Source organism: Pezoporus wallicus, unplaced genomic scaffold (assembly GCF_028554395.1).
Source record: "Pezoporus wallicus isolate ANWC-B61680 ecotype Strahan unplaced genomic scaffold, APGP_CSIRO_Pwel_v1 contig_161, whole genome shotgun sequence".
Taxonomy (NCBI): Eukaryota; Metazoa; Chordata; class Aves; order Psittaciformes; family Psittacidae; genus Pezoporus; species Pezoporus wallicus.
The window spans coordinates 6,223,703-6,245,614 of record NW_026642654.1 but is presented as its reverse complement, the minus strand read 5'-3'; the positions used below and the strand labels follow the sequence as shown (position 1 = coordinate 6,245,614).

General features: G+C 38.3%; 1 protein-coding gene across 4 annotated transcripts in view; it reads left to right on the top strand.

Annotated features, from left to right (window-relative positions):
* ASAP2 (ArfGAP with SH3 domain, ankyrin repeat and PH domain 2) overlaps window positions 1-21,912 on the top strand; it is a 90,754-nt gene that overhangs the window by 38,055 nt on the left and 30,787 nt on the right. For all 4 annotated transcript variants that reach the window (XR_008975209.1, XM_057431884.1, XM_057431883.1 and 1 more), the window contains exons 5-10: window positions 938-987; window positions 11,658-11,787; window positions 13,893-13,978; window positions 15,271-15,346; window positions 15,850-15,936; window positions 21,700-21,803. Coding sequence is in view for 3 of the 4 variants with exons in the window: in XM_057431884.1 (XP_057287867.1) it covers window positions 938-987; window positions 11,658-11,787; window positions 13,893-13,978; window positions 15,271-15,346; window positions 15,850-15,936; window positions 21,700-21,803 (533 nt within the window). In the remaining variant the exon portion in view is untranslated. The remainder of the gene's footprint in view (window positions 1-937; window positions 988-11,657; window positions 11,788-13,892; window positions 13,979-15,270; window positions 15,347-15,849; window positions 15,937-21,699; window positions 21,804-21,912) is intronic.

Genomic DNA, 21,912 nt, shown 5'->3' with positions numbered 1-21,912 from the left:
GCTATGAGGTCTCCATGCAGCCTTCTCTTCTCCAGGCTGAACAGCCCCAACTTTCTCAGCCTGTCTTCATCTGGGAGGTGCTCCAGTCCCCTGATCATCCTCGTGGCCCTTCTCTGGACTTCTTCCAACGGTTCCATGTCCTTTTTATGTTGAGGACACCAAAAGTGCACACAATACTCCAAGTGAGGTCTCCCGAGAGCAGAGTAGAGGGGCAGGATCACCTCCTTCGACCTGCTGGTCACGCTCCTTTTGATGCAGCCCAGGATACGGTTGGCTTTCTGGACTGCGAGCGCACACTGAAGCCAGCTCATGTTCAGTTTCTTACCAACCAACACCCCATTTCACATCAGTGAAACAATTTTACATCTTGTTAAGATAATTCTATCCAAATTGGCTTTTTCAGTGGGGAAAAAATAAAGGAATTTGGAGCATAAGTAATTAAAAAATTCTCACAGAGTAAGTTATGTCAAAGCATGTGGCCTATACTGTTCCCATTAAGTCAGCTGGAAATTGACTTCTTTAACTTTAGTGGGATGAATCAGGTCCTTAGCCAAGGCTATACTGCAGCCTCAGGACAGGCACTTCTTTCCAGTGGAGCCAGAGATGGAATGATGAGAAAATAGCCTATTTGATGAATTGCGCAGTATGCTCTTGGGATGACGTGTAGGTACATCTTTTAAGGGGTAAAACAGAGCTGTAAAAAGCATCCTAGAGATGCTTTTAAGAACACGAGTGTATTTATTCTGTGTACAAAATTGTTTTTCCTATCTGCAAGACTGCTTTTACACAGTTCTTAGGTGAGCTATTAAAGGAGTGGAGTCCCTTATTTTAGTAGGTCCTGCAAATGGCCAAGGTGTATCTTCAGTGTTAGGAAGGACACAGGATAGATCCACAGAATTTTTCATGTAAATAACTGTTTTTTCTTATTTCTTGACAGGACCTGAAAAAACCCTTTGATAAAGCTTGGAAGGACTATGAAACAAAAGTGTATGTGTCTTAAAACCTGGGGCTGTGTGAAAATAGACATGCATAGGCACAATCATTTCAAATTCTGTAATATACAGCTTATTAAATGAGTGGATTGTCTTGTGTTTGTGTGCCATGACATTTAGTGTCTGTGGTAGACCACTTTGTGTAACAAAGTTCGGAGTAATAATATCCCAGTGCATGTTTTCCACTGCATAGTCTTCCACTTCAGTTGACAACATTTTGTTTTAATTGGGAAAGAATTATTCCTCTTTTTTGATAGTATGCATATTCATAACATGTAGTCTGCTACATGTTAAAGTCCAGTTCCTTTTCTGCCTTCCTCTGCTTTTGGAGGACACTGCTGTATAAAATGAAAAGTTAGCCACTCTGTGTTTTCATCCTTGACTACCAAAAGTGCAGCAACATAATTGCACTTGATGTCCTTTTAAGCATTTGTTGTTGTTTTCTTCTCTTCATCAGTGACTAATTCAGTGTAATTAGCAACTTTCTTTAGTTGAAGAACACAGAAGGAATTATATACTGAGTGTTTAGAAATGTCTTAGCAAAAAATATCAAGAGCATGCAAAACAAGATTTAGTTCTGGATTTGTTAGCCTAAAACCCTTGTAATGACTCTGTGATGTCTCTGCTTCTAGCAAACTTATGAGACTGTGCCCAATGCAGAGTTCTGTAAGACCTTATTTGATGCTGAGCCTTTGGCACTTACCAGTAAGGTGATAAGGCTGGTGGGGGTGTTTGCTGTTACCATTCTAAAACTTCATGATTCTAGATCAATTCAGTACCAGGAGCCTTAGTAAGCTGCATTTAATTAGTTTAAAGATGCAGATGTTTTCTGCATTTAATGCCAGTGTTGGATGGTCTCAGCAGATGTATTGTGTAGTAGAAGCGGATGAATATCTATCTGAGACTTGTCAGCTGTGTCTCTCGTTGTGTCTTAGCCCAGCTTACAATAAGCCACTTACTGGAAGGTACCTGATGCACAGTGTAAACAGCTGTAAAATCAGGTTTAATCACTGAATTTTATATCCAGTGAAATGGATCAAATGAGTCAATAAAGCTCAGTACCTAAGATCAAAGAAATTAATTTTGGTACCTTATAAATTGTCAAGTGGTTTAGTTCCCTACGTCAGGAACAGTTGTTTCCTGGTTGGCCAAGTCAATTGTATGAGCACAGGTTATGGTATCTGAAGTAGAATTTTGTAGGGAGTTTTATTCCTCATTCCAGTATTACTTGGATTGTGACTATTGGTTGAGTTTCATGTCACATATCTAGCATCTTTGATCGTCTGAGACACTGCTGTGTGTGTCAGACCATTTCTGGTGACATAGGTCCAGAAGAGTCACATATGATGACGCTGTTTGACATAAAATCTTCCAGATCCCCAGCCACCTCTGTTGGCTGAGAATCTAGCACGATTGTTTGGGGTTTTTTTTGATTGCACAAAGTTATAAGGAGTCTCTGGTGCCCTCTGAGTTGGCACATCTGGAGTTGTGTGTAGTCCTGAGAAATTATTCCTGTAGGTGATTTATTTACAAAAGCAACAAGTTTAGCAGGTTAGCTAAATTTCATTATTTCTTTTGGGAATAACAATGAGAACGGTCTAATTACTGCTTTTTAGGCTCAGTTTGTGCGGAGGACAAGTGGCTTTTGCTTTCTGAAACTGTCTAGCTGTAGCTGGGTTTTCATAAGAAGGTATTCTGAGCTACTGAGATAAACCTCCAGTCTGACAGTCTGAACTGATGGAAGGTTGTGATAGCTCCAGTGTTTCATGCTCCTAATACCAGTGAATGGTCTCACTTGGTGGTGTGCCAGTTATTCAGACTCTTGAAGTAATTAAGATTTCTGATCTTTACCCATGGCTATAGTTGATCTATAATGGGCAGTCTTGTAATTTAGTCTGCTGTTGTCTGCCAGTGCTTGATTACTGTATCTGAAAGCTTGATTACTTATGTGTAACTTACTCGTAGTAACATCCTGCAAAGTTTATGTGCAGAATTTAAAATACATTTGCACACTGCTGGGACATATACTGAGAATGCTGTTACTACTGGACCAACGTCTCTGATGCTTTAAAAATCTCTGATACAATAGGATGAGTATGTTGCAGTGATGTAAAGATTTGTACTTCGAACCTCGGTTTGGTCAGAGCAGTTGGTCTGTTTCAGAGTCAGGTACTGCAGAAATATTTTCATTTGTTTTTTTAACTTATTAAAGTATTTGAAAAATAAAAACGCCCATAGAAAATATATTAGAATCTGTGTATTTGAAGGTTCTCGTTTAAGGACAGTAGATACATGGAAATATTGTGCATTGTGCATATTAATTCATTTAGGACCTGAAAATTGGATGTTGACATATTTATTTTCTGTCTGTGGGATGGAATCCAATACTGCTTATATGATACCATGAGATTTTAATTTTTTTTTTCCCTTTTAACCATCAGCCCTTTTAGAAAGCCTGCTTTATTACTTTGCTTTCAAATAAGACACTTGGGTCTCGATGCAAAACAGGCTCCTTTTTCCACTGTAAGGAGATACCTTTTTCCAAATTTCCTATGTAGTTTCTGCAGGACTCTAACAAATGAAGCACATCTCCTTGACAGTGCTGATTTCTAAGCCATTTATGTGTTAGGTTATTCAACGTGCAAGAACTGAAGATAGCACATGTTCATCAGGAAGTTCTTTCAGACCCATTACCATCTTCTGTGACGTTTCCAGGTGGTGGGCTGGTACAATTGTAGTGCACTATATTTTTTAAAGTGGTTAGATAAAAGTTATACATTCTAGAGTTTAAAGCTCTTAGTCTAGCCTGTTGGACTCCTTCGCTTTGATCAAGACCAAAGAATCATCTGCTTGAGGCTTGGAATAGGGAGCCTGGGAATTCTGTCTTCATGAAAGTTCTTTAAAATAGGGGGTTTGTTTTTTTCCCCCTTATTTTGTGATTGATTGTTTTATAACAGCAGATACTACTTATTGTGACTTTAGTTTGGCAGTCACGGAATACTGTTTTTTTAGTTCAAGCTGCCTTACCCCTCTGCCAAGGAGCAGACCAATTTTCCTTAGTTCTGGTGAGTTAAATTCAGACTGCAACTTCCCTGAGACACCCACCTCTTGTGTGCAAGATCAGTTCCCAAATGAGATGTTGCAGGCTGTTGTTATTGAGCATTGGTCTTCATAAATCAGAGATGGGATGTTTAATGATGTAATTTTCAAGCAAGGGTGAGAATGAGCTGGAATCTGTTCATGTCAACTTTACCATCTAGTAAATTTTGGATGTAGGAAAACAATGAGGTTTTTCTGAACTGCTATAATACATGCCACTGAGGTTTCTTAAGATAATAACTGTTTTGATTCTGTAGCTGTCTCAAATGGATCTGAACTTACAGCTGCACATTTTGGTCATCTGTGGCAGTGGGTGGATGCAGAGTCATCTCAAGGATTCTTAATCGTGAATTGAATTTCTTTGTTGTAGTATCTTTGCAGTCTCTGCCTTAACAAAAAGGGCAAAGGAACTGGGAAAGCTAGCCTCAGTCTCATCTGCAGCTTATGCTGCCACAGTAAAATGGCGGATGTAGGTGCTAATAGCCAGAGGTTTGCTCAGCCTTCTTCTGTGTGTTACCTGAGACTTCTTGTTTAGACTGTGCCTAAAACCACTGTTAAGTTTGTGCTTAGTTAGCTCTCTTTGCTTAGTTAGCTCTCTTTCCCAGTGATACCTCTTCAAATATGTGAATATCTCTTATTGTTCTTTTCCCTCCTTCTTCTTTTTCTTTTCCCTTTGGGTTAACAAACTGTGCAAGACTGCTTGGCAGCTCTTTGTCTGCATATCCCTCTGTATCGTATGCTTAAAATAATACTGTTCATCTGCGTTTCCAGGTCACAATTACAGACCTGTGAAGCTAAGTGCCAGATGTCAAAGTGGTGTTTTTGTAGTCTGTGAAGAAGTGACAGTGTCTTCATCCTGATTCTGTCTCTATAGACTGTTTCTATAAGGAAAAATTGGAGCTTATTTGCCTCAATATCTCATTTTTTACTTGCACTTTTGTGCTGACATATCGGGTGCTAATATACACAAGTGTGACCTATTTGAAAAGAAATTCAGTTAATTGAGAAATGACATTTGTTTTGCCTTTTTCCTGTAACAATTTCTAAGCATCAAGCTCTGTATGTGTTTTAAAATTACTGTGTATACAGTCTTGTCTGGGAGAGTGGTTTTAAGATCCACTTTTACGCTCTTGGATCACTGTCCATCAGTGTTGATTATTATGCAGCTTCTTTGCCCTAACTGCCTAACTTCTCCTGAGTATTTTCCTGAAGATCACCTGAAATAATGGAGGAAGGATGGACCAATTTTCTTAAAACACTGGGACTGTTTTCAAGCAAGGGTGCAAGAGGAGCAAGTAACCCGTAGCTTTATGCAAGCCTACCTCAGTCAAAAATTGGGAACATCCTGAGATGACATTCATGACTAATTCCTCTTTTCTCACCTTCAGTCATTAATATGCTTCAGTTGAAGCCATAAATATTTTAAAATGTTTTTAAAGCCTTAAAGTAGTTAAAAGCAGTCCATTTCTCTTAGGACCACAGTTACAGTCTTTGTTTCCTGTACAAGAGCCAGGTGCTGCTGCCTGCTACTGCAACGCCGCAGCAGGACTAGTCTGCGTCCTGTGGGTAGAATTGGTGCAGACTGGGCTCTTTTTGTTTTGAGGCAGTTGCTTTCCCCCATGTACTTAAAGACTAATGGCAGACGTGCCGTGGGAGCATACGGGGAAGGAGTACACATTTCATAAAAACTGCTCATTCTCCCAGCAGGCAGATTATATTCAACAAGGCAGCGAGCCATATTTCACCCATGTTCTTCAGTTTAATCAGTCCTGTTGTGTTAGATTTTGAGGTAAAGGCATTGTAACAATTATGCGCAGGAAATATAAGCATAAACTTACTGAAGCATATTATTTACTAATTTTTTTTAGCTGAATAGCAGTGTCTGTATTCCAGACATAAACCTGTCTTACCTGAAAAGAAAGAAATGTTAATTTTTTTAAATAAAGATATTTTATTTTTAGGCCTATAAATATATACTATCTTCAGAAGTCCTCTCCTAATCAGTGTTGTGCTAAATGCTATGAAATACAAATGCTTAATGAAAACCAACAAGGTTTTCTTAGGAAGGCTGGCTCCCTCTCCTCCTTTGCCATTTCCTTTTTAAAAGCCAGGCATGGGGGGCGGTTATTCACAGTGAAGAGAACAAGTTGATTGAATGTGCTTGTGGCATTATAAGATCAAGCCAGTAGGCTGAGGTGCATTACGTTACTGTGCAGCAGCACAAACACTCATATCTAGGTATAACTCTATCATTAATGATTTGTTTCTGAACCATTTGAAGTCAATGAAAGAATGAACAAACTCATGCCAGTGTTCTGTAAAGATGTCTGCAAAGCTGTTTCGTTACATGATGATGTTTCCAGTTTGGTAAACTCATTTTTTTAAGCAATAGGACAAAAATTTCTCTGGAAATTTTGCAAGCTTTCTTCAGAGCTCTAACCTGACTGAGTAGATAATTTATATTCATAGATCATAGATAATTCTGCCATATTTCCTTTCAAAGCATGTACCTAAGACAAAGTGGAGGTCACATCTTGAAAATAGGATGAAAGCGTGAAACAAGGTAGCTTTAATATAGATTTCTAGAATAGAATAACAGAAAAAGACCTCGAAGATCATTAACCTAGCACCGCCACATCCATTACTAAACCCTGGCCCTGTGTACCACATCTCCACATCTTTTAAATACCTCTAGGGATGGGGACTCAATCACTTCCCTGGACAGCCTGTTCCAATGCTTGACAACCCTTTCAGTGAAGAATTTTTTTCTAATATCCACTCTAAAACTTCCCTGAGGCAACTTGAAGCTGTTTTCTTTTGCCGTATCACTTGTTATTTGGGAAGAGAGACCAGTATCCTTCACCAGCTTCATTGCCCTTCTCTGGACCCTCTCCAGCACCTCAGTGACTTTCTTGCGTTGAGGGGTCCAGAACTGAACACAGTGCTGGAGGTGCTGCCTCACCAGTGCCCAGTACAGGGGGATGATCACTACCTTGGCCCTGCTTGCCACGCTGTTTCTGATACAGGCCAGGATGGTGTTGGCCTTCTTGGCTGCCTGGGCACAAGCTGGCTCATGTACAGCTGTCAGTCAGCTCCCCCGGTCCTTTTCCACTGAGCAGCTTTCCAGCCACTCTTCCCCAGGCCTGTAGCGTTGCATGGGGTTGTTGTGGCCCAAATGCAGTACCTGGTGTTTTGCTTTGTTGAACTTTATACAGCTGCCCACAGCCCGTCAATCCAGCCTGTCCAGATCTCTCTGCAGACCCTTCCTTCCCTCCAGCAGATCAACGCTCCCACCCAACTTGCTGTCACTGCAAACTTACTGCGGGAGCACTTGGTTCCCTCATCCAGATCACTGATACAGATATTAAACAGGACTGGCCCCAGTACTGAGCCCTGGGAAACCTCACTTGTGACCAGCCACCAACTGGATTTAACTCCATTCACCACAACTCTGCCATCCATTCAGTTTTCTACTCAGCAGAGTGCCCCCATCTAAGCCATGAGCAGCCAGTTTCTCCAGGAGAATGCTTGGGGAACAGTATCAAAGGCTTTACTAAAATCCACATAAACCATATCCACAATATACTGCTTTGAGACTGAGATTTCATGCTAAGTAGTTTCATTTTGAAAGAGATTACCTGCTAATTAAATTGAAAAAGCTTTGAATAAATCTGCAGATACTATGCTGAAATACTAGAAAGATCTGGATGTGTTTTGCTCATTCTGCCCTCTTTTCCCCATCCTGCAGTGCAGGAGGAGTGAAAGGGAAAGCTTTATAGCATTTCCTAAAAGGAAAAGATGACTTCTTCCTTCAGGACTTGGGTGATAAGATACTCTGCCATCAGCCTTGGCAGACAGTAGATGGAGGCTTTTTCTCTGAAAGGCTAGGGTGTCAGAGCTGAACTTGGAGAGTCAGGCTGAAAAGGAAAACTAGACAAAGAAAGGATATTTGAAATTATAATGTATAATACTATTTTGTCAAATAGAATAGCCCTTGGAAGCCTTCCCTTTTCCAGAGGGCTCCCTATTCAAGTTTGTGCCTTCAAGGTGCTATTCCCAGTCTCTGCTCCTTCTGATGTACCCAGAGTCAGCCTGGCCTACTGCTTTATGGGGAGGGGAATTAACGAAAGAGTTGCTGCCCAGGCAGCCAGTTCACTGCTGCTGCATGTGCACAGTGTGTTCTAGTTGTTTACCCTTGTTTACTGGCTGAAGATGAATACCAGTCTTCGGTGCGTGAAACAGGAATATAGGTCTCATCCTCTTTAAAGTTTTAAAAACTAAATATGCCTACTTTGATGTTTATTTATACCATGATCTGTATGACAAAATTGACTTCTTTGAAAAAAAATTAAAATTTATATTGAAAAACAGTTGCTTTTCAAATTGGAGCTGTAAAAATAGCCCTGTAGTGGCAACTGAGTGGGCAAGACCATTTATTTTGTATCTGACTTCTCTGTAATTCTTCACCATGTATTTCAGCTTCACTTGTCTGTTACACAGATCTGAGTTCACTGCATATTAGTGCAGCTGCATTGTAAACGGACTGAATGAAGTGTGATCAGTTTTTTATCTTAGCAAAGTCTGCGTATGTGACACATGTACTGCATGAGCTTCAATAGCAGCAGCTTTACAAAACATTTGTTTCCTTCTTATTGCTTTTAGAGGATTTTTTAGTGTTTTCCCAATTTTCTTACCAATTTTGTTCAGTTGATCTGCCTGAAAAACTGAACACTCTGCAATATTTGGCAGCCTCACAGTGATACATCGTAGAACTGCCTTTACCACAGCAGAGTAGTACTTGAAGCTGAGTTGACTCTCACATTTGCATAGGAAACAGAGCTCACCTTTAGCACTCAGAAAATATGAATGCAACACTGTTGTACATGTTTTTTTTCCCTAGAAACAAAGTGCTCTGTAGTATCAGTCAGAGAGGATGTAGCCTAGTATTGTAGCAAAAGAACAGGTTAAATTCAGGGTTACAGAAATTAGTTATAGACTAAAATCATAAATAATAAGGAAATGCAAAAGTGAAATGCACCATCATGTATCTCTGGTGCTTGTCACCGAGAGATAGTTTGGTTTATTCTGTAAAGTGTCTCTGAAGTTTTTGAAGCCATGGAGGCTAAAGCTTCAGCAAATGGCTTCAAGGATGGTTTATTTCTTTGAATCACTTGTTAGATCTCAATATGCTTTAGTCTTGGTTTAACTATTTTTTGCCTGTGTAGTTTGATTTAAGAAATCTGAAGAGAGACTTTTTATAAGGACATGAAGTGGCAGGACAAAAAGTAATGGCTTTGAGCTGAAAGAGAGTAGATTTAGGTTAAATATTAGAAAAAAAAAAAGTTCAGTATGAGGGTGGTGAGGCGCTGGAACAGGTTTCCCAGAGAAGCTGTGGCTGCCCCATCCCTGGCAGTGTGCAAGGCAAGGTTGGATGAGCCTTGGAGCAACCTGGTCTAGTGGCAGGGGGCTGGAACTGGATGATCTTTAAGGTCCCTTCCAACCCAAACCAGTCTGTGATTCTATGATAGAAAGGACTCTTTTCACCAAAATCTGGCTCTTTCTTTAAAAGGAAATAAATTTCTTTAAACTATGTATGCTGTAATATCATGCATAATGTTTGACTCTTTGGCAGTATTAATCATCCTTTGCTTTAATGAGCATTAGAGACACCTCATGACATATTAATAAGCTCTTAAAATTTTGGAGGTGATTATGTCGTCCTGTGTTTGGATATTGTTCTCTGTAAACGGTGAAAATACAATACAGTGGCAGTTGGTACTTACTAGACTTGACTCACATTTCAGTGAATTCCCTTGTCTCATGAACTGTTAAGTTAATGTGCAAATTGAGAGAACTAAAACCATGGTGAATCTTTGCTCTGAGGTGTGACTTTTTTAGAACTATGATATAAACTCTCCTAGAGTGTGTGCTAGAAAGGAGCTGCATGTTTTGTCATTTTCTGTGAAGCTTTTTGTAATGGTTTATCTTCCTTGTTCACAGTTGATGTTTGATTAAATCTTGTGTTTGGACTCTGTATTCTATGGGTACAAAATCGTGTAATTGGCAGTAAGTGGGTAAGAGTACGGGCTTATTTTTGATGAAAACAGAGCATTCTGGAGTTAGTTGAGATTTTATTCAGGCAAGTGAAGGTTTTCAGAGTATTTTAAGAAGTATTTCCTTCTGAATGTCTGCTTCTGGTGGGATGTGAAGGGCTGAGGAGGAGTGCAGTGATTACTAGATCTGCTGGTACTGGAATCCTGCACGGGGCTGGCATTGTTGTGCCTGCCAGTACCAAAGGCACAGTTGGGCTTTTTGAATTGCTGTTCAAAATATTTCCCTGTGGGAATGTTCTGGGATGAGATTAATGGGATTAGTTCTGGTTTTCCCTAGCTGCTTGAGGTGTTAGAGGAAGCAGTCCCTCCTTCTTAAGAATTATAAGTACAGAATATGCCGTTGATTGGAAGTCCTTAGCCCATCTAGGACATTTTCCCATAGGCTGTTTGGGTACCGTTAATATCAGGTTAAGAGGGCACTTGAGACATGTCATCTTTTCAGAGAGACAGCTGAGAGACACTTGACTGCCCAAGAGGAGGTACAACAGTGCGTGTGTTATTTGTTCCTCTCTTCTGCTTCCTCTATTTCTGTGTAATGTTTCCTCCTGTTCAAAAGCAGTATAGCATTTCCTCAGGAAGCTCTTTCCAGTGTTTTCAGCTTCGAAACAGTACAAGTGGCAAACTAAAATTTTTTTTCCAAAAAGTAAACACCCTCATATATCTTCTTTTATTAGTATCATTTCTTCATATCACGCTTGCCTAACTGGATAGTATGATTATGCTACTGCCTTTAGAAATAATATGGAGAATTAGCTGTAACACACGTAAGAGTGTTTAAGGGAGTTACACTGTGTGACAGCATTGGTTATTCATTTATATTCCGCAGGAGAGCCTGTTTTATTCAGAACTCTTGGAAAATGTTCCTGGAAACTTTCAGGGAATTAGGACAGCTGGTCTAGCAGACTTTGAAGTCTGCAACACAGCCGGCCGGCCGGTATTCCCAGTGCCAACTGGCTCAGCAGCAAGTAGAGATGGCAACTGATTTTGGCTTAGGAAACGCTGTATATATAGAAGATGACTTGATGACAGGCAAGACTCAATAAATCTGGTGACATAATTGAACTCTGTTAACCAGTGTTTGGTCTGTTTGGATTAAAGATCCCCTACATTCTCAATTAAAATTCATTTTTTTCTTTCTGGATTTTTGTTTGGTTGGTTGGTTTTGTGTGTTTGTTTGTTTGAGGGAAATACTTAGAATCTTCCACTCAGAGTCTTCTTTTGGAATATGTATCAGGACATTGTTTTAACAGGTGATTAAATTAGATGTCAGCTACTGTATGTCAGTGCTGATCTTTAGTCACTGTCAAATTTTAAATGAAATGTCATCTGGAAGTAAGTCATATTCAGAGCTGTAAGAGTTTGGCTCTGCATCTGTCAGTAGACTTTGTGAATAATCAGATTTCCTGAGAGGCTTTGTATTTCTCACTTCGTTGACTGATTGTTTGCCTTATAGTACAAAAATAGAGAAGGAGAAAAAAGAGCATGCTAAGCTGCATGGGATGATCCGTACGGAAATAAGTGGTGCTGAAATTGCAGAAGAGATGGAGAAAGAAAGAAGATTCTTCCAGTTACAAATGTGTGAGGTAAGATTCAGTATGAAATTCATATTGTTCTGGTAATATTTTTAGGAAAATTTGAAAGATCCAGTTGTTCAGTGGTGGCTAAGCAATTGTGATTGTAGTGATTTTAAAGGGAAATACCACGGTATTAGTAGACTCCATTTGGTAAAACACTTTTTTTTACCCTGATGTTCTAATTTTGCAGGGAATTTAGGTATTTTCTAATTTAACTTAACAAGGAATTGTAGAATAAATAAATAATGCAAAGTTCAGTTAAACACTAAGGGATTATAATAAATAAGCCTTTACACTACTACTTCACTGTAAGTTATTTTAAGCACTAGCACATTCTCTGAATTGTTCCTTGTGCTGACAGCTGTTGTGTTATTATGAGGAGACACTCCAGTCTAGCACACTGTTCAGCTGGTGCTGAAAAAATATGCTAAGGATGGAATCCAGTTGTCTTTCAAGATGCGTCAGAATGTTTCTACTCTGAAATCTTTGTGATTCTTGCAGTATGTCAAATCTGATGTGAATATTTTTTGTTTGATTCATTTAAGTATATGTCAGATTCTGTGGTTGGGAATTGAAGTTGCCGTGTTTGTTCTTTTTATGCGTTAACTCCAAAATATAGCATGGGTGATTCTTCTGGTTTTACTAGGATGATTAGAGCTAATTTGTCTGATATGACAGCTATGAATGCCATTTTTAGCAACTATATGCACTGATACTTAGTAGAAAAGCTTCACATTCCTTTACAGAGTCAGACTAGAGTATTCAAAACTGATGCAGGTATTTGAGTATCCAGTAAATACATGGATGTTGCCTGTTAATTGCCCATCTGTATCCTTCCTAAGAAACAACCAGGAACAGATGCATCTCTCTCCCTGTGTCACAATAAAAGAGGACTTAAATTTAGTCAGTTGTAGTGATAATAAAATTAATCAAGTTACCTTAAAAAGGTGGAATAGCTGAAGTGTATCCTGCATTTCTTCTGGGGTATTTAGGAAAATAAGTTTGTACCTGGTTACCTCTGAATAGTCACAAATGTTTTGAGAGTAAATCAGAAGTGTAACATATTGAAATTGTATCATAGGTATAAGCTAGTTCTTCATGAATTGTGACAGTGAACTGAATACCAGATGCCTAGAGCTGCATTTTAAATTAATAGAAGCTGGAGAGGTGATTCTTCTAACTAAATACTATACAGCACACATGTCTACATTTATGCTAATTATCTATTCACCTGAACCAGCATAAGAACTGAAACATTGAAAGCTAACCTTTGGTAGTGCTTCATTTTAGTGGGTTAAAACGTTTAGGGTGTATTGCAGGTAGGGATAAAACAGATGTGTTAGAACATTGCGAAGAAGACGTTCACTCCTTTACTTGGAGGTCACTCTCTGAACAGGGGTTAAAAATTGTTTTTATTTAATGGACTGTTAAGGAGTCCTGTAAATATTTGGTCAGTCTTACTTCTGCTTGCATGCTGGCATCATCTGTGCTATAGTGTTGCAGGGAGGAGCTGTCACTTAATACTGACTTTGTGCCTGATGCAGAAGGACGCTAATTACACTGGGTTTTGGTGGGGTTTTTTTGTAGCTTGACATTAGATTTCTAAAATCTCTTGCTAAACTGTAATTTTCTGTAATTCCTATGTACAAGGAATTGATAGAGAAAACAATAAAATCAGGGCAGATGTAAAATATGGTTAAAATAATCCCTAGTTTTTTTTGAGTAAGCTATTATTTTCCTTAATGGCATCTATTTGGCAATGAATTTAACAACTAGTGAGACAAATACCTAGATGGGCTGCTAGTTTTAAGAATGGATTGCTAAATTTACTACACAAATGCTTTTACTGCTCTAACGTAGGCTTTCACTAGGAGCCATGAAGGATGTTTTGAAAATTTCAGCTAATGATAGTGAAGTATCCCCACCAGGCATCAAAATCAGCAGTGGCAACAATTGCTTTTGTGTCCTTAACACTTGAAGACGCTGTTTCATGCGTTCTCTGTTAGGTCTTCTAAATTTGCAGCTGTTAAAGCGTGTTGGAATATAACTGACAATAAAATATTAAAAAATACTGTAGCAGTAAAAATTTCTTTTGTGGATTACTGTTTTAACAGTACCTGCTGAAAGTCAATGAAATCAAGATTAAAAAAGGAGTGGACTTGCTTCAGAACTTGATCAAGTATTTTCATGCTCAATGCAAGTATGTTTTACTGTTCTTTATATCTACACATTAACTAGAGCAGTGTTTTGTTTTAAACTTCCATCATCATCATAACACTTTTCTAGATTTTTAAAAATCTTAAGGTTCAACTGCTCTCGCTGATGTCTTTTGACAAATTGCTTTTGTCATAGGTTAGTCATTGCTTTTGTCATAGGTTAGTCATTGCTTTTGTTTTGAAACATGTAATGAGATTGAGCTAGTCCCTAAGAATTTAATTGTCTGTTCCAAAGGAGCACTGCACAATAGTTTGGCATATTTTATAAACTACTCTTGAAACAGAGCTATTAGTTTGGTCTATTAGTGGTCCATTAGTTCTGTCAGGCTTTTTTGAGTGTATCTAGCAATGATCTAAATTAATTCTGTGCTCAAGAAAAATAAATTGCATAAGTAGTGGGATAAAACTATATTGAAAGCATTACTCTTTTTCTAATTAATTGCAGGACTTGGTAATGAAACACAAAGTTCTCACTAGAACAATTTTTTTATGGTAGTCTTAGGGATCAGTAATATAGCAATACAGTCATAGTTATAAACTTGACAGAGCCACTGTGTTAACCTGTTCAAATCAATAAGTTTGCATCTTAAAAGACCAGTCTGTGTCTATGTAGGTATTCTTCCCTATATAGCTATGTTGCTTTTAAAATCAGTTTCACTTGTAGTATGTCCTTTATCTTCTCTGTCCATCTAATAAAATTTCAACAACATAAATGCTGTGTTGTGTTGTCACTTTTGTGCCTGCTTCCCAGAGTGAAAATATTATACTTGGCATAGATAACATTACTGTGCCAATACAAAAATACATACGATACAATAAGATGTAGCATATTTGGCTTGCATATAGGCCTTAATGCTTGGGAAACAAAGGGGTTTTCCTTTAGTAGGAAGACTATATCAGAGGGAAAATTATTGGACTACAAGAGGTCACAATTATTTTATATCCACTAAAGCTTTTCATGTTCTACAAATGAAACTTGCTTGTTCTGGGCCTTCAGAAAGTGGGATGAGAACCTGTATTTGAGGTGAGAATGAGGCAAACTTCTGTTGCAATGGATTGTGACAGTTCTGAATCTAATTGGGGATTTTGCATGATGGAATAAGCTATGATGGAAATAAAGAGGTGGATCAGTCAAAAATGCATAAAAAATAGATGTTTAATGTTTTGAAGTTTATGGCATGGCATAATAATATGCATGTCTTCCTTCGGCAACTTTTTAAACAGAAAATACAAATTAAATTTTAATAGGAGTTTGCTTTTTGGTTTTCTTTTTAAGTTTCTTTCAGGATGGATTAAAAGCAGTTGAAAGTCTCAAGCCTTCAATTGAGACACTCTCGACAGATCTTTATACAGTGAGTAACAATCTTCACATTTGTGTTGTAAACTTAGGTTTTTTTACAGTAGAACTGTGGTCATTTTGGTTCAGGTTGGCTGTTTTAACAGCAAGCATTTTAAGGTTTTGAGAAGATTTTTGAGTAAAATTTTGTCTCCTATCGTATCTAGAAGCCTTAGTTTGAGTTCAGGACCCTACTGTGTAAACTGTTAGGAAAACAGCTTTTGCTCTAAAATGTTTACTGACTAAGTGGAAAATAATAGATGGTTTCAAATTGAACACAAGGAAGCAAGAACAGTGTGAGGCAATATCAAAGTTTTAGCCCAGCAACATCCTAGCCATTATCAAGTTTTCTGAGGATAAAAAGGAAACCAAACTGATCATGTTATCTGTTCTCTTTGTGTTTTCATTCTTGCTGAACATTTCTCAGAAGAATGAACCAATTAAGTAGCAAGTTTGGAAGAACTATATTGAAAAGAAACAATAATGTTATTTTTTAACCTATATTTTTCTTCATTAAAGATCAAACAAGCACAAGATGAGGAAAGAAGACAATTAACACAGCTTAGAGATATTTTAAAATCAGCACTCCAGGTTGATCAGAAAGAGGTGAGCATATAAGATGGTTTAACTTTGGAATAGCCATTTTAATTACTTCTAATGTAATGCTAGTATTTGGGGTAGAGTTATTTTAACTTTCATTTATTAAAATTATTTAATAATTAATAATTCCTTTGTTTATTCACCTTTCTTTTCATGCTGATATTAAATGTTTCTGACAAAGGCAGGGGTTTTGTGTTTTTTTTTAAAGAAAATGAACTCCCACTAAAAATACATGAGACTTATTACAAAATAGTTTCTTTTTGTTACCAGTATTGCAAAATAGTTCAGGTGGTGCGTTATCCATGAACTAACAGACAATAGTGTCTGTGTTGCTCAAACTGAGAATCAAAAAAATGTCAGTTTTAAGGAGACCCCATTAGTACAGTCTTACCTCACAGTAATATTCTGAACTGTATAAAGGTTAGGTACCACTAAACTTCACATCCAAAACACCTCTTAACATCACCTGCAAAAATGACAATTAAATTTGCTACTCTGCTGCAAGATGCCAGTTTTCTAAATGGGTCCCTTTTGCAACCCAACATATTTTTTCAGTTTTGGTTATGATTGGTGTTTGAGTTAAAGAATTCACTAGTAGTTTTATTTGGCAAAATCTGATCTGTAAGCAAGTATCTTTTATATAATCCCATCCAAAGTATTGGGTGTACTTCTGTTTCAGATTGCTAGTGCTTCCTCTTCATATAAATAAATGCCAGACAGCTTCCATTGTGTGGCTGCTGGGCCATGAGTAAGTAATAAATGCACCCCCTCCCTCTTTTCAGATTCTCTTTCTGAGAGAGATGACAATGAAATAGTTTAGTCTGTAGGGCTCTGACTTCCTTTATATTTTCCAGTCTTGCTTTCATCTTCCCATAAAGGTTATGGTGACTCCTAGCTCTTACTAGTGGCCGGATGATGGTTCTGGAGCCACCTAATGTAGTGAAAGATGTTCCTGCACATGGCAGGGTGGTTGGACTAGATGATCCTTAAAGGTCCCTTCCAATCCAGACTATTCTGTTACCCTTTGCTCTTGCTGATAGGCAAGCATCTTAAACACTCTTCACATTGAAGTGCTGTTTGTTACCATGTGAAGTTTGTAATAATGACCATATACAAAGTCCCATATAGTTTGCAGGTACTTTCTTAGGTTCTGCCTGGCATTTATGACTCCCTGAGGAGTGTACTGGCTAAAAAGTTCCGAATTTGAGTTCTGTGTAATGAAAGAGTAGTGACCCTAGTGGAAATTGTGGCTACTTCGGATTCACCACTGATTGGCTCTTCTCAATAAGGCGTCTTTGCTTATTCAGGATGTGTTAGCAGACTTCCTATTTTATTTGGGTCTTTGTTCAGGAGAGATAATAGAAGCAGTTTGGTTTCATGGTTGCTGGGAATGTTGCTTCTCTTTGTTTACCTTTTTATCAGTGATGCTGGTATTAAATATATATGGAAGATGTGGTGAGCACACATCATTTCACAGACTGAAGAATGTAATAAAGCCCATGGATTTATTACTTTTTTTTTGTTGTATTTAAAAATACAAGTGTAAAGAAAGTGCTTCATGCTATATTCGTTATTTATTAATTCTGCAAATGTAGATATGGATGCTTAACCTGCAGAGCATGAGAAGTACTGTAATTATTTTTATTTTTTTAAAAACATTGGTCAGTGGGATGTCAGACAATCCTGCTATAATTTGCTGTACAACCGTCTTAGTATTATTCTTGTTGCACTGTAATTTCCTTTACTATAACTGATTTCTTTTTCCTTCCTGAAACGCATTTACATTTTGTGACCGAAGTCTAGGAGAGTAAGTGTTACTATATTTTAATGAAAATAGTTGGCATGATTTCCATTCAGATTTCAAGAAACTGGATTTTTCCTCTGAGCTTTTTTCTGTTGGTATGAAAAGACTGGTTCTTTTTTTTTCTCCTCTGCTTGTTGTGTTACCAGAAATACCCTAAACCATTTATCATATTGTTCTTGGGAAAGAAAAATTGCTGTAAGACTAATTGGTGATTTCCTTTGCACTCTCTTTTGGGAATTAAATCCAGTTGCTTGATTCGATGTTCTTGCAAGATTTTAAAGATATATGTATTTATAATTAAAATGGACTTTGTGTATGAAATAACAGAACACTGGCAAATATTGTTTCTGTTGTGTTTAAAAAAAAAAAAGACACAAACATTCAGAGCAAACTTTTTTTTGTTGTTGCCTGTGTACAAAGTTTCTTTCTGCACAGAACTTCCTCAATCCTGGTTCGTATTGAAATGTCTTTTTGAAACATCATTGTGTGTACACCTCTGTAATGTTTAAATTTTAAACTTTTATTTTTCAAACTGAGGCGCTTCTACAAGTTTTGGTGTCAACCTTAGAGTCTTACTGCCTTTATTTCTCTTTTTCTCATGTCCTGTCTGAAGGTACCCTTATTGTAGTGTTTAGAATTGCTTCTGCTTTTTCTGCAGGTTTGCTAGAACCTGTACTCTATTTAGGTCACTGCAAAATAGGATGAATTTTGTGTTCCTTGACAAAAATTATGGTAGCTGTGCTATAGGAGAGGCTTTCTGCAGGGGGTTCTGGCAGATATATGTGTTGGAGGCTCTGTGGGGCTGTAATAGGTACAGGATGGATCTCTGAAATACCCTCTTGGCAGGGGTCCTACAAATGCAAGAGAAGCTCAGGCTCTTGGAGAGCTGTAAGGGCCTTTTGGCAACTTTACACACAGGAGTGATCCAGACAGTCTTAAATCCTGCTCCATGGGAGCTGCAGAATGGCTAGCCAGAATTTGATGTGTATGTTAAAGCAGCTTGTGTGGATAGTTGTGTTGTGTTCAGACAGTGGGGCTGATAAATAGGGCTTTAGAATCTCTTTTATCAGTAGTCACAGACCATCTTTACAGAATACTGTTTGCATATTTCTTTCCTTTTTGACTATGCTATTCAGCTTGATTTAGAAGTTAGTCTTTAGAAGACTTTTCAGTAAATCATTTCAAACCTCTTTATGGCCAGTGCAGTGATTCATGATAAACATGGTGCAATTAAGTGACTTGTCTTTTTGGGTTTTGGGTTGTTTTTTTTATTTTTTTAATGTCTATCTGCATTTCAGAGCTGATAAAGTCAACAAAGTTCAGTTTCTTGTGCCTTGTGTACTTCAGTCTGTTCTGGTCTTGTTATGTTCAGGAGGTATTTAAAATGACAATACTCTGCACTAGGTATGTCCTGTATCCTGCAGGGATCTGTTTCCTCCCATAGGCAATGTACATTGTTCCTGCTCACTCCAGTGAGGCCATTGGGTCTGACCCTGTTATCTGGGATTTGTACTCATGTTATGTGCAAACCAGAAATAAGGGAAGATCCTTTGGGGAGGCTGCATATGGAAAAGGCATGCTGACATTGCTGGGAAAGATGTTAGTTGTGATGGTGATTTGTGGTGCATCATCCCATCTTTTAGAAGCTAGATCAAAGTCATGAACGTGCTTGCCAGAGAGTTGTGGTGGTCATCATCTGACAATCACATTGAACACTACTACAGAATCATAGAATCAACTAGGTTGCAAAAGACCGTTAAGATCAAGTCCAACCATTACCCCAGGACTGCCAATACCACCACCAAACCATGTCACTGAGGGCCTCATCTACACAGTTTTTGAACACTTCCAGGGACAGTGATTCCATCACTTCCCTGGGCAGCCTGTTCCAATGCCTGACCACCCTCTTGGTGAAGAATTTTTTCTTAATATCCGATCTAAACCTCCCCTGGTTCAGTTTGAGGCCATTACCTCTTGTCTTGCTACCTGGGAGAAGATGGATTTGGGCATTGGCTGAACAAAGGATTTATAACTGAAAATCTTCTTGTCTTAAAGTTCTTCTCATGAGAGTATTAAATATTTTAAAGATACTGTTCATAATAATGAATGTGTGGAAATGCACGTCAGATACAGCCACTTCCTCTCTGGTTGAAGTAAGGCAGGAAACTTGTGGTATTGGCTTGCCAGTTTGGCCAAATACAGCAGCTGAGTGTAAACAACAGCTGAAGGGAGGTAGCTGAAACGGAGCAGAAAATAATGCACAAAAAGTAGCAGCACAATCTTAAGTAATGGGAATGGTGCCATGGGTGAGTGTTGGTGGTCATCTGAAATCTTTACATAATTGAGGATGTGGAGAACTGAAATTATTTTCCTGTAAGGCCTCTGATCTTCTTGGGAATAGAGGTCCTTTACTGACTAATGGGAGGCAGAGATCAAGGCATTGGTAGGACACAATAGGCAGTGTTAGATCAGATTTTCTTCAGAATTCAGTAGATGTGTGTGTGCAGTGATTCTTAATGAGTGACAGGAATTCTTCTTAAATGTTGTTCTGTTTTTATGTTGGGCAGCCAGAGTGCAAAAATAATTCTGTGCAAACAGGCTGGAGAGGAATGTTAAACAGGCCATTTAAGTGGTAGTTTTGCGGTGCCTTTAAAAGCCTTAGATATATGTCGTAGCTACCTGATACGCCTTCTTAGACCACTAGCTGAGAGACAGGAAAGTGGGCACAGGTGCTCCTGCTGAAAAGGAGCACCAAGGAGTGCTGCAGCCAGCCTTGAGCTCAACTCGCGGTTCTCAGGACCACCAAACTCTAGCACTATATTCAGGATGAGCCTGAAATCCTGCAGCCTAGGGGTGAGGAGTCCTAAGTGCACTGAACAGGGGAGCAGGTGTCCCTACCATCATATTTCAGACCTGTCATGTTTCCACTACTGTTGAGGAGGATTCTGAACAGCTTTGGCTGCATTAGTAGCTTTGGTAGCAGAATGTGCTGCTGGAACTTGTAAAGAAGCAGCATTCCATCTGAGCTGGCATTCCCTGAGGAAAAGCACAGTCCAAGTGTTTTCTTGGTTTTAGTTGTGTTTTTCCTCCTGCTTGTGTCCAAAGTGTCTTAGACCTAGGCTGATAAAGTGCATGAAGCTAATTGCAATTAGAGACAAACTGTCCTCTTAATTTATAGTTTTTGGATCACTGTATACTTTATTTTATCATGTGTATACTCTGAAAACCCCAGTTATGTATCTTGTGAATGTACTCCTTGTATATCCAAGACACACTATCTCATCTTTTGAGCAAAAGAAATTTTTTTATCAAATTAGTAAGTTGAGCTGTTTCTCAATAGAAAGTAAGTTAAAATTTAGTTAATCCTTGTCAATTCCTGTCCAAGAATTCTACTTTGTTTAAAATATTTTGGTTTAAATTATTCTTGTTATGGAAATAACTTCAATTTTCTGTGTGTCTCATGAACTATGTTTCCAGGAGGTCTCTTCTCTTTTCAGACAGTAACTTGACTCAGTTTGCACAAGGAAAACCACTTCTTCAAATTTATGTATGTAATTGTTTTTTACAATGGAAGGGTGCACTAGGAATGGCAGGTAATAATAATTAGTGTCAAATTAGTGTTAAAAACTTAGTGTTTGTACAGTGCAGTGTTTGCATGAGTTGGAACACCTGCTGCTCATTTAATTTTGGGGGTAAAAAAAAAGCTATATTAAGGCCAACAGTAAAGCTAAACTAAAGCAAGTAAGAAGATTTTGGCAGGTGCTTATAATGGCTACTTCTTAAGTGTTTTTTGTGCCCTCCGAAAGAAGGAATGGATCTTGTTCTCTCTCATTGAGAGGAAAAATGTGTTTCATTTTTCTTACAGGATTAGAGCAGGAAGGAAAGGGCCTGAAACTCATTAACAGGGGGGATGTTTTGGTTCAAAGTGTGGAATACATTGCAAGTTGCTGTTCTGTATGTTTCAGGATTCTCAGCTTCGTCAAAGTACAGCTTACAGTTTACATCAGCCTCAGGGAAACAAGGAGCATGGCACTGAACGAAATGGTAGTCTGTACAAGAAAAGTGATGGGTAAGTACTGCTGGATTCTGCTGAAAAAAATCAGGTCCCAAAAGCTGAAGCGAGGCAATAGTAAATATGTTAAAACCTGAGTCACTTTTTTCTTTTTCTCCCCCTTTAA